Source organism: Sminthopsis crassicaudata, chromosome 5 (assembly GCF_048593235.1).
Source record: "Sminthopsis crassicaudata isolate SCR6 chromosome 5, ASM4859323v1, whole genome shotgun sequence".
In the NCBI taxonomy this organism is placed as follows: domain Eukaryota; kingdom Metazoa; phylum Chordata; class Mammalia; order Dasyuromorphia; family Dasyuridae; genus Sminthopsis; species Sminthopsis crassicaudata.
Window position 1 is genome coordinate 179,744,231 of NC_133621.1, and position 13,039 is coordinate 179,757,269.

The following is a 13,039-nucleotide window of genomic DNA, read 5'->3' on the forward strand; positions in this document are numbered from 1 at the left end:
AGTGAACCTTAAGAAAAGGAATTAGTAATTCAGGCTGACTGAGCAAACATTATTAATTATTATAATAATTATTAATATTCTAGGCTTAATGGCCATCAAAAGACAGCATGGCTTCATCAGGAACAGATCATGTTATCCTAAATTTATTTTCCTTTTTTTTCAATAGAGCTACTAGGCAGGCAGGTAAGGAATGAAGACATAAGAATGCTTATATACATTTATATAATGCTTTAATGCTCTGTGAAATGTTTTCTATATGTTACCCTCTTAATACTCAAAGCAACTTATTTTCCTCATTTAAGGACAACCTTATTATGCTTTCAGTTGGAGTTTCAACTTCCCATTAGCTACTGTTGTTTTATAATTTCAAAACCAAAGAATATTTTCCATGGCAGAGAAAAATTCTCCAATATTACAATATTGCATCATCAATATGGGTACTCCCTCCAACAACAGTTTACAAATCATCCCAGCCTGTTCATCAAGTCCACATCCTCCCAAAGGCTTGTAATTGTTCAGCCCCGCCCCCCATATTCTGGAGGCCTTTCTATTATTCTCTTGATACTTGTAGAATAACAATGGAGTGTCCAACCAATCTAACTATCTGATTCTTTCTGACTTCTTTTCAACATATATTTCTCTGATGACATCTTCTGCATCTTTCCTTCTATACTGTCTGTCAATTACCCCAAACAGCTAACCTAATCCTTATATGTGCCTATTTGTTTTTGTGGCTCTTCTTACTGGTTGATCATGTATGTATATTTGTGTATCAAAAGGCATCTTACTAGTTTCCTTTTGGATTTTTTTCACTTGTGAATATTTAAGCTATTATACTATTGTATTTTTCTAACTTGGGATATGATGGGGTTTTCTCCCTTTTCCTTTTAGAACCTATTTAATTAGATTTGCAAGACTTCAGCAATACACTCTTACTTGCTCTTGTTAAGGAAACGCTAACCCAGACCAATTACAGTATGTCATTTCTGTATTTTTGAGACAGTCCAGAAATTTAGAGAACACAATTGATCATGCAGAGAGAACTTTAAGCTTTCAAAAGCAACTTATATACATTTTATCTGAATTCAGAAGCATCTTACACATGTCTTATCTGAATTCAGAAATAATACTATGAAGCTGATACTACAGATATTGTCATCATTTTACATATGAAGAAAAAGCCTCAAAATGGAGAAACGACTTGCTTATAGCAATACAGCAAATATTGCAGGCCAAGATTTAATTTGGGCCTTGACTGGTTGCTCTTTGCACTATACCAAAATACATTTCTTCAAAGGGTTTCAAAGAGTAAATTGCCAACTTAAAAAAAAAAAAAACAAAAAAACACAATTTCTTAACTATATCTATCAGCAATAATTGTATTATATTTTCATATAGCTATTTTAAATGTAAATCTTTTAAAAAAATCACAATAATGTTAGGATTTCTAGTGCAAGAACCATTAGTTAAAATTTCAGGTAGATGAACCTGAATTCAACTTCAGCTTCACACACTAAAGCATCAGTCTGCTTCAGTTTTCTCAACAGCAAAATGGGGATAATAATAGTACAATTTCTCAGAGTAAACTGTGAGGATCAAGTGAGATAATATATACACAATCCTGGTATAAAGTAGGAGCTTCATAAATGCTTATTTTATTCTTTTAATCCTATATGCCATCTGAGAACCTATTTGAATTCTGTCCTTATCAATTATTACCTGTAAGAACAAGTTCCACCCCCACCCCCAGCTCTGTTTCCTCATTCATAAAAAGAAACAGATGAACTAGATGTTTAAGGTTTCTTCCAACATACCAAATCTATGATTTTAGAATCCAAAATACAGTGGTTTCTACCACTTAAATTTCTCCAGACAAATAATATATTCTTTCATCATATATTAAGACTCTCACTGAAAAATAGTACATAAAAGAAATTCACCATTCCTTTCTATGTCAACAAACCTGTTTTAACATTACCTAAAACCAGCACTAGGAAATAACATAGAAACTCTACACTCCTAACTAGTATTACTTCTTGAGTCAATAATGAGAGAGAGAATATCTCCCCCCACCATGAATTCATTTGTAACAGTAGCTCCCTAAATTTGTGAAAGGAGAGAAAATTCCAGAGTAAGACCAATTTATTAACCTGCTTTCTATTTTACTTCATTTTTCATCCTATCCCCACCCATTCCAACAAAAGCAAGCATTCTTAATTCACACAATAGATGCCATCTGACATACAATTATGTTTTGAAAAGTTCAGATACTTAAAAGTAATAAGAGCTCTCCATATATGCCAAGTTACAATACAATAAGAATAAAGTTCATGAAATCACTATAGCAACATTACATAGCTAATTGCAAATTCTCAACAAGATCTGCTGATCATAGGAATCAACTTAAAACGAGGGCATGCTAATAAGTTTGGCCCAGAATATAAAACAAAACAAAACAATAATAACAAAATACACCCAAACTTCAAGTTCTAGTCATTTCAACAATGACTAAATTCATGATTAACTAAAATTAGCTGAAAGATTAAGAATTGAACAAAATAGTTTTAATGGCAAGACTACTCACCTTTCCTTCTGAATCCTATTCTTTTATTTAAATAAAATATAAAACTTGTCATGCAAAGCAAACAATTCTCAGTCATTCAATTGTGTGAACTATTCAGGTATTTTCCTTCACTAGGTTTTTTGGGGGGGATAGAGAGGTTGGTTCAGAACAATGATTCACTGAAATAGGGAACTATTCCAACAGATAGTAACTACATGACCACACAAATCAACAACTTTTCTATAACTTAAGTCTTACAAATGTGCTTGGGGCTTTGACAGGTTAAATAATAGTAATTCAAGTTAAGGAAGGCTTGATTATTTGAGTCACTTGCCCAAGGTCAAACACCCAGTATGTGTCAGAGAAAGGAAGGGCTCAAACCCAGGCCATCTCAGAATCAGAGCCTGATCCTCTATTCACTACATCAGAGTACAAAGGAAAAGGATTTAAATGTATCTGGAAAACATTTAATAACATAAATCAAGATATAAAAGACTGAAAAATAATATTAATATGCAGTTTTCTAACATCTGTAGGAAAGCATAGTATGCCCTTTGCAATGAATTTAATAGCAGTGAAAAACACCATGCATGCTGCCCCTCACAATCTTTACTCTCTTATTGGGCCTGTTTATTGCTCATCATTACCTTCAGAAGAAACCTGGGAAATAAATTTAAGTCGAATGCTCTTTAATTAAAAATCAAAAACACCACCACCATTACCACTTGGGGGATGTATTATTTTTGGGATGATTGATCCACTCCCATAGATACAGATCCCATAGACGCCCCCTTAGTGATATCAACAGAATATTAATAATAATTACCAAAGTTCTAAATTGAATGATTTATACTTTAAAGGGATGAACCTACTGTTCAAGACAGTACTTGAAACGTCACATTTTCTCAATAATATGCCAATTTTAGAGAATACCTCAATGGTCTTGTTTTGGTCAAATTCCAAATGAATATATGACAAACAAAAAATACTCCCTTTTTTGTAAATTTAAACATATAATAAAATACAATAAAGTAATAATAAGCAAAACAACAATATGAAGTGTCAAAAAATAAACAACTTACTTTATATAATATCTTGCTCCTTCAAAAGTATATGCTTCTTCCCAACCAGTAGGCAAATCTAAAACACACACAAAATTAATGTCATTTCAGTAAGAAAAACAAATTCAAGTCAATATTAGTTTTCATGATCAGCTTTTCTTGTTAAGAGTGTTTCTAAGCTGGAAAAATATTTAACTGATATTGAACATTAAGAATAATATTCTTCTTGTTTGGCTATTTTTTAATACTTCAAGATGTTGAGTTTCATTCATTAAGTATAATGATTCTGATCACAACTTACCTATGCCTTTGTAGTTTGTCTTCATGAGCTGCTGTGGCCAAAAATATTCATCGCCTAATGACCAAACTTCTGGTAACTAGCTTCTTCAAACTTAATTAGGCTGGTCCTCTCATGACATCAACATATAACAGATTGACATTATATAACCAGACTCCAATTTGGCTATTAATTTAGTTATTAGTTTAAACAAAGCCCTGCATCTGGTTCATTAACTAGAAAACTAATCACAGATCAAAGCTAATTATCTAACCCAATTATTCCTAAGATTTAGGTATGAAGGGGAATGACAGAAAAGACTCACCCAAATAGAAACAGCCATTTATTGAAATGGCTTAGAAAAAGTTCCCCACCAAATCCTGCATGCCACCTTCCTCTTGGGTATATTAATCTCTACTTTTCTTATTTAGAACATAACCTTAAGTACTGTTTTAAATAAAAGGAAGAACTTTTTGAGTACTATATTTAAAGATAAAGAAATCTGACACTGCATAAATTTAAAAATATATATTTCCTGGTTTTGACTTTTCCAGAGATGTAGAGTTCCAAGATGAAGACATTCCTAATATACCTTAAACATATGTCAGGCAAACTATTGAAACATTATGTATTATGTGCTATTTGTTAATAACATTTGGTTAGGTTTACTTATAATTTCTTCTTGACAAAAGAGACTGATTTGAGTCTAAAGTCAGTCAAGGAAAAGAAAATGACACATTGAGAAAAAATTAAATAGATATACTACAATAGTGGAACAGATTTTTCACTATACATGGATATTATCAGATCTGGTGGATATAAGGGGGGACTAGACATAACTTTTATTGTGTGATAGTGTATCTTTGCCCCTCATACACATTCTATTCTACTGCTATTTGCTGTTCCCTGCACACAACATTTCAACTACCAATTTAGTATCTGCAAATAGAGACCTCCTTCCATGCCAAAATTACCTTTAGCATTTAGAACCCCTAGCTTCTCAGCTACATAAATAATAAAAGGCTTTCCCTGGTTTCACCCAGTTTTAACTAGCATATTCTCCCACAAAATCAGTCTGTATATCTGTTCAATGTATTTTTAATTGTTTTATCCATTGCTTCCTACCCCATAAAATGAAACCTCTTGAATTCATGGACTGTTTTTGCCCCTGTCCTGACATCCCTATCACCTGACACATAGTGGGTGCTTGCTTAACTGCTGAATTCTGTAGAATAATCAGTCTCCAAAAGTAGAATACCACCTTATTTTGGTGCTTTTCCTTTAAATACCATACTATATTGTGTTTTACTAAATGAATTTCTTGATATCCAAAAAAGCAGAACACAAAACTGATGTTTGTACACTGAAAGGCAATGTAAGATACCCTGAAGTCATAGGTCATTGGGGTCTTAAGAGTATTAGTCAGAAAACCCTAAAAATTCAACCCCATCATGGCTATTACTAACTTTCCTTTCTTCTGTTCTCTTCCTCCTCCACCTTTCTGCAAATTGAGTGAGATTAGTCACTAAACTGAACACATTTCTTAACCGTCCTTCTTGGCGACTTATTTCAAATAATGGGAACTAATAAAAAACTAGTGGAGGAAGGCAAACTAAATCTCTCCCACCTACAGTAGCACACATTGTTCAAGCTTTTGGAGCTCTCTCATGATGGAGCTGGAGAGAAAACATGCAACATTTCCTAAGACAAACAAGTTTCACTAATGTAAACAAAGAATGACAAAGGAAAGCTGAAGCTGCATTTTTGCTATAGTTCCCCCAGTTAACTTACACTTGAGTATTTAAACAAACCCCTTCCATGGCTACATCCCCGGCCCCCAGCATCCCCCAAAGCGGACATTTGCCCGCGTGCACCGTCGAGTTTCCAGAGTAACGTCTGCTACCTCTGGGCCACTGCTGGGGAATTTCATCTAGGTCTCCAGCATCTGCAGCTTGCAAAAATGCTCCTCCAGCTCCAGAGGCTCGCTCCTGGGAGGAGGCGGCGGCAGCAGAGGTAGCAGAGAAATGGGCGAGCTTTCCCAGCTGTTCTGTCGCAGAAAAAAGCACCACCTCCCTCAATTCCTCTCCTCCCCCTTATCTGCAATCACCTATGCTAAATCCCACCTTTAAAGTAGATGGCACAACCACAGCGCGGGAGGCAAAGAGTAGGAACATTACTGGGAGAAGGGACGCAGAAAGGACTTGTTAAAATGTGGGTCTGACAACGAGTGAGAAAGGACGGAGAAGACAGGGGACTCATCGGTGCGGGGAGCGTCTGCCAGGCCGGGGTCAGGGTTCTGGGCTAAGTTGGGTTCGGAACGGGGACACGGAGCACCGAGGCGGGGATGGGGTCCTGGCAGGGACGGAGCCTCCTTCCCGAGCTGACAGGAGGATAGGGGGCAGCAGTTGGAAGAGGCTGGCGGCGGGGGGAGGAGGTTGGCGGCGATGCTCAGGGGCTTCAGATCCCGAGAGGGGACGGATAATCGGGTGGCGCTGCGCCAAGCGGGGCACGCACAAGTTCGGGGCAGCTCCCGGACAGCTCCTCACGCAGTAGGTGAGGGGGCTCGCAGCGGCTCTCGCCTCCCCGCGGGGGAGTGGCGTCGCTCCCGTGCAGGTGGCTCAGTAACCCGGGGCGGGGACGGGGTACAGCGTTCAGGAGGCGCGGGACGGGAGAGGAGATGCTTATGCACACGCACGCACACGCACAGGCACACGCAGTCTGGCTGGGGAGAGGGGTCAGGACTGAACAGTTACCTGGGCTCTGCCTCCGGTGCCCGGTGACCACGGCCTCTCCCGTGACGGGGTGCAGCCAGGTGGTGCTCTTCGCCTCCTCACTGCAGGAAGGAGACAGAAGGGAAAGTGAGAGGGGCGATGGGAAGGAGGGGAAGGGCGCTCGCTGCAGGGGGCCGCTCGTTTCCCTGCCTTTCCCCCTCCGCTCCTCGCCTCTTCTTCCTTTCCAGCCCCCTCCGTCCCCCCTCCCATGCCCACCCAGCCCTCCGCCTCCTCCAGCCTTCCCGGGCTCTTTACTTGATGAAAAACACGCGGCCGCCTTTGGTGATCCCGTAAGTCCAGGTCGGGGGCAAGGAGCAGATCCACTCTAGGTTCAGATCCGCCGCCATGTCTGATCCCGAGCTGCCGCCACCGCCGCCGCCACCGCCGCCTCCTTCTCCTGCGGCCCGTAGCGCAGGCGAGGGAGGGAAGGAAGAGGAAAGAGGGAGGGAGACCCAAAGGGAGCGAGCACGGCCACGAGGCGCGCCCCCGGCACGCCGCCCCCTCCCGCTCCTCCTCCAGCACCCCGCCCCGGAGCGGGGCCGGCGCTCCAGCTGGGGCTGGGCTGCGGCGGAGTCCGGACCCGGGGCTGGGGAGAGTCGCCGCCCCCTGACGTTTCCCGTCTAGCGCGAGGCCCTCCTGCCCACCTACCCCCCGGCCCTTTCCGGGGGAGGGGCGCAAGCCCGGCAGCCGCGCCCCCAGCTTGTCCACACCCCCTCCCTCCCACTCGGAATGTTCCGGGATCTACTGGGGAAAGAAAAAAAAGCTCCATCCTGGATCCCGGGTCCCGGGCTCTGTCCTTTGGCCTCTTAACCCCGGTGGCTGGGGAGAAAGCAAGCCCGAGCTCTCTGCTGCTTTGCTACTTAAAACCAATCCCCAAAATCCCCCTGTGGAGACCCCAATAGTAATAGTCACTGGAAGGCCAAGGATTTTTTCTTGGTTAAGTACAGCTTTTTTGTTTTGTTTTGTTTTAAAACCTAGGAAAGCTTAGTGTGTCTGTGCCAAACAATCAAAGGCCGCGTTAGCCACTGAACTCTGAAAAGATGCGCAGTCTCGAGGCTCAGAAGACAAGTTTCTCCTTGTCTTTCCTTAAAACCCTTTACTTGGTACTCTTTCCCCACACCACAACGATTGCCTCTTTTTGTCTCTCCCTAGCCCGGGAACAATATTTGCAGTGACCTGAGCTGCTTTGTCCCAAGCCGGAGATGAGTCATGCAAACTGCTGCTCAGGGCTCAATAATGGAGCGCGAGGTAGGAGTCGGAGGACAGGCTTCTTGCGATTGCTGCAGGGTAGCCCAGAAATATTTTTTCTTATTCTTCACAATAATCGAAGGACGGGGATCATTTTACCTCGATGTAAAGAAACTAGGACAAAAGCAGGTGACACGGCTTGGCCAGAGTCACATCCAGCCTATGAGATGGAGCTCGAAGGAAATCACGTGGGGCCGAGCTTTTTCTTCTGTGCCCTAATCCTTGTAATTTGTGGTTCAGGATCTCGGCTCTGGGCTCACAAAGACCGATTTCAGTCTCTGAGCCCTCTCTAAACAATAGTCCATGATACTTAGCCCCTTCTTGGGTAACCCTGGGAAGTGGAGAAATGTGGCTCCTGTTTCTCAAAAGACACCACTTTCCGGGCTCCGGCCCCTTCTGCTGTTAGGGTACTAACAAAGAACATACTTATTAAAGAACCAAATAATAACAGATAGTTTACCGGCTCTTCTTTTTCGAAAAGTTCTATCTGGAAACCCCAGCGTCTTCTCTCCCAAAACTTAGCCCAATTCCACTTGTTCACAATCCAGCACTTCCATGTTAGAGCTTCAGGTTAATGACAGGTTTTCCTTGATGTGCTCTGCCTACTTGTTTCTGGGGTCCCTCAGCTTGTTCCTTTCTGAGGATCATGTCTCTTCTGAACAGTCAGCATCAATTCTATGTCAGCAATCTACTCCTAGCAGGCTCTTGCTCCCCAGGGCTTCTCCTCCAGCAGTGCAGCTAATTTTGCCTGCTGGTTCCTTCTCCTCGTGGGCAAAAAACCTTCACCGAGCACCCCGGGGCTCCATTTCTCTCCGGGAGCCAATTGGTAGAAGAAATATGGTTTACAAATGGGAGACAGCAACAACTTCTTTAATGATTCAGAGAAGCAACATGCTCCCCGTCCTTCCAGCATTTCTTTTCATACGTATGGAAGGGGAATCCTCAGCTTCTCAGTGGGGAAAACTCATGCATCAGTCCCATTAGGAAGTTTACTTTCTCATTCTACTCCGGCATGCAACACTTAGAGGAGGGAGAATAAGTCTTCTCATTCCTTACAGTTTTAAGACTATTATATCTGTAGCAGAAAATAATCCATCCTTTCCAATCATTGTTATAGATACCTGTCCACTTCTGGACAGAATAGGAGGGAAACCCATAAATTTTAATTTCCCCCCTTTTTTTGTCCTCTGAATTTTTTCTTTCATTTTACTATTTTCTCTTAGAGTAATTGCTTTTCTTTTATATATATATATATATATATTTTTTTTTAATAGTTTTTATTTACCAGATATATGCATGGTTAATTTTACAACACTGACAATTGCCAAACCTTTTGTTCTAATTTTTCCCCTCCTTCCCCTCCCCCCAAATGGCAGGTTGACCAATACATGTTAAATACGTTAGAGTATAAATTAAATACAATATATGTATATATGTCCAAACAGTTGTTTGAGCAATTGCTTTTCAAAATTTCATCTCCAGACCAAGTCCATGGAAGAGAGAGGAAGTAATGGCTCTTTTCATTCATCAATCAAACAACATTAAGAGCCTATATGGGGATGCCTTGGGGATACAAAAAGAAGCAAAAGGCAGTTCCTGCCTTCTAGGAATTTACAATCTAAAGTGGTGGGAAGGGGGAAGGGACACACAACAGGCAAACAAATATCTACAAAGCAAGTTACATAAGGGATAGATAGAAAAATAGTTAGATGACGAAAAGGCACTGGAAGTTAAAAGAGTCGGGGAAGGCTTCCTCCAGAAGGTGGAAATCAATGAATTGAAATGATAAAGTATGGTGGAAAGTGAGTCAGAAGGCTTGGGTTTGAATATTGGCTGTGCCACTAATTAAATACATGACTTTAGGCAAATTATGTACTCTCTCTAGAATTCAGTTTCTTCATTTAAAAAAAAAAAAAAAGGGAAAAACAGATCTGGATATAGCATAGAAGAGAAGAGTAGTGGGTAGTAGTAGCTGCTAATACTCTTCTCAGGGGTACTGAGGCAGCTATTTGTTAGCCTGATAAGAAAGGGATATTTTCTTCCTGAGGAATTAAACCAAAATATGTTAGAGAACCTCTCAAGACATATCAAAATAGATGACAACAGCCTATTTCTCCTTAAAACTGATAAAAATGTATTTTTCAAATGCCTTGCAAATCTGATCAAAAACGGGCAATTCAACTAATAAGGATAAAGGAAATACTAGATTGTCTATATCCCCAAGTTTGATGCTATAGAGAGGAGCCACCCCCCCAAAAAATTTCTGAAGCATTAATCCAGATTCATAGGACAATATCCAAGAAAGGAGCCAGTAGTAATGCCCATGGCTTCAAGTGTGTCTATATACAAATATCCAAAGTTTAGGCAATAAGCATGAGGAACTAAAGGACATAATGAAAGAGAAGGGGGAGAAGACAGAATTTGACTTTTAAACAGGAAGACTTAGTGGAATGAAACCCATGACTGGATCGTGATTCTGGATGAATATACTTTATTTAAAAGAAAAAGGATAAATAAAAAAAGGAGAAGTTAACATGTAAGGAAATTCAGGAGCCAAGAGGAGGTGGAGGAGAGGATGGCACATAAGAGATTCTGATTGAATTTCCATGAGGTAGAAACAGAAATGATTTTATCACTGGACAGAAAGAAGAAATTGATCAGGAGTTTGTGAAACAAATCATAAACCTGGAATAATATAACAGTGACAGAAGGCTTTAATTATCCAGAAATCTGGAGGTCTCTCTCTGTCAGAGGCAGAGCACCTAATAATTTTTAAGCTTGTCTTAACTAGTTTCATCCTTCAAAAGGCAGAAGAACCATCCAGGGGAAATTCTATTCTAGATCTGATTGACCTTAATGGAGGGATTGAGATATGAATGATGGGAATTGGGAAATTTTCTCCTTAAGTTTCTGCTAGAGACAAAGAGGAAATATGGATATACCCTGACCTGAAATTTGAGGAAAGTAGATTTCAGGCAGTTCAGAGGAGCTAGGATCCCATAACTAAAATGCTCCGGGTGAAGTCAGCTCAGTAGAAATGGGGGATGCTCAAGAATAAAATTCTGAAGACACAAAGGAAAACTATTCAAGGGCCTGAATTCAAATCTGATCTCAGTAACTTACTAGCTGTGTCAACCTTGGCAAGTTACTTAATCCCAATTGCCTCAAAAAAAAATTATTCCAGTGAAGAAGGAAAAAAAGCCAATTGGGGTTAAGTGACTTGCCCAGGGTTACACAGTTAGGAAATGTTAAGAGTCTGAGGTCAAATTTGAACTCAGGGCCTCCTGACTTTAGGGCTGGTACTCTACCCACTGTACTACCTAGCTGCCCCCATCTTATATTTTTAAGAGAAATGTATGGAAGGTGGAAATCAAAGTCCAGTTAACAGAATGATTATGAGGATGTAGTAGGATACTTCAGATATTCAGCTAAGGATGGCAAGTGAAGATAAGGATAACAAAAAGTTAATTTTTTTTAATTAAAATTTCTTTTTAAAGTTAAATTAGAATAAAAATAAGTAACAAAGATGGATGAAATAGAACTTTTATTAGAATAAATGATTAGTCATGAATGATCATTCATTAAGTGCCTACTACTGATGTGTTTTAGGAAAGTAATTTCTAGGGGGGCAGCTAGGTGGTGCAGTGGATAAAAAGCCTTGAAGTCAGGAGGACCCGAGTTCAAATGTGGTCTCAGACACTTAACATTTCCTAGCTGTATGACCCTGGGCAAGTCACTTAACCCCAGCCTCAGGGAAAAAAAAAAAAAGAGGAAAGTAATTTATAGTTCCAAGTAATGTGTTTAGGGTTCTCATGTGAAGAATTAACAATGGTCATTCTCTTTGGCAAAAGATAAGTTTATTTAGAAGAAGAAGTTACAGACAAACTGAAAAGATACAATAGACACCAAGAATGGAAAATATGAAATGGAGTTGGGAGAGCATAAGGAAATTTTAACAATTAATGATGGAAAAGATAAGTCTCTTAGTGGAATTCATAATTAAGTGTGAGAAAAGGAACACCCCATGAGGTTGGAGCATGCCCTTAGCTGGCTGGCTAAATCCTAAAAGGAATTTGGCACCCCAAAAGAGTTAGTTAGCTACAAGAAGGAGAAAAGAATAGAGGTATGGTCAAGGATAAGAGGAGAGACACCACCTAGCTTGGGGGAGGAACAGGTGAAAGTCACTATGAGGAAGAATGTCATGGGGAAATGACCCAAAAGGAGTTCAGTAAAGATGGCTTGAGTCATGGACATATTTATAGGGAAAATTTAACCTCAGGAGTTTGACCTAACTTGGATGGGACTATGAAGCTAAATTGATTGCCATCAGTGCATTTCCCTGACTGCCCCAGGGAGCAATTTCATCAATATTCCAGTCCCTCTCTGTCAACTGCACTAGTTATTCAGGACCTCATCATTACTATAGGCCTGAGAAACGAAACTCTGAGAAAATATGAAAAAACGATGTATGAAACATATGGAAAAAGAAAGAGGATTTTTACCCTCAAGTTACTTATATTCTATTTGGAGGGGGAAGACTATTGTCAATAAAGAGAAGGTAAGGCTGTTAAGTTAATCCTTGTTTTGTTTCTGTTTTCTCTGCATAAGGAAATGATAGAAGGTAAAAAGATTGTAAGAGATCATCTGGCTTGCCTTGATAAATTCAAGTTAGTTAGCCAAAAAGAACTGAATCCTTACATCCCTCATCATCCTCCTAACACTTCTTTCCTTAGGAAGCCTTCCACCACTCACTGAGTTCATGCCTAAATGACTTATTCTACAACAACTTATTACCAACAGTAACATCACAATAGCCACCATCGTAGCTCTTTCCGCCCTACTAAACCTATTCTTCTACAAAGAACTGGAGCCTTTCTTAGTGATATGTGAAAGATTATGGAAAATGGAAAGATAACATAAAATTGGAGAATAAATGTCAAAATTTTTGAAAAGAGAACAATCTGCAAATTGTATTTCTGGGAATATAATTTCTTTGGTTCCTGGGAAGAGTCTAGAATGGATCATTGAAGAAATGGTTAGCAAATATCAGTTTAAAAGCATTTATTAAATAATTATATATATATATATATATAAAATATTTATACATATATATATTATA

At 39.8% G+C, this 13,039-nt stretch overlaps 1 protein-coding gene across 36 annotated transcripts in view; it reads right to left on the reverse strand.

The window, feature by feature from the left end:
- Positions 1-7,199, reverse strand: part of PLEKHA5 (pleckstrin homology domain containing A5) — a 176,365-nt gene extending 169,166 nt beyond the window's left edge. For 17 of the 36 annotated variants that reach the window (XR_012482460.1, XR_012482461.1, XM_074268912.1 and 14 more), the window contains exons 1-3: positions 6,928-7,182; positions 6,655-6,734; positions 3,646-3,703 (exon numbers count right to left, since the gene is read on the reverse strand). Coding sequence is in view for 34 of the 36 variants with exons in the window: in XM_074268912.1 (XP_074125013.1) it covers positions 3,646-3,703; positions 6,655-6,734; positions 6,928-7,019 (230 nt within the window). In the remaining 2 variants the exon portion in view is untranslated. Of the gene's footprint in view, positions 1-3,645; positions 3,704-6,654; positions 6,735-6,927 lie in introns of all 36 variants that reach the window. The other 19 variants (XM_074268917.1, XM_074268918.1, XM_074268913.1 and 16 more) reach the window with 3 other exon arrangements.
- Positions 7,200-13,039: the final 5,840 nt, after the last annotated feature.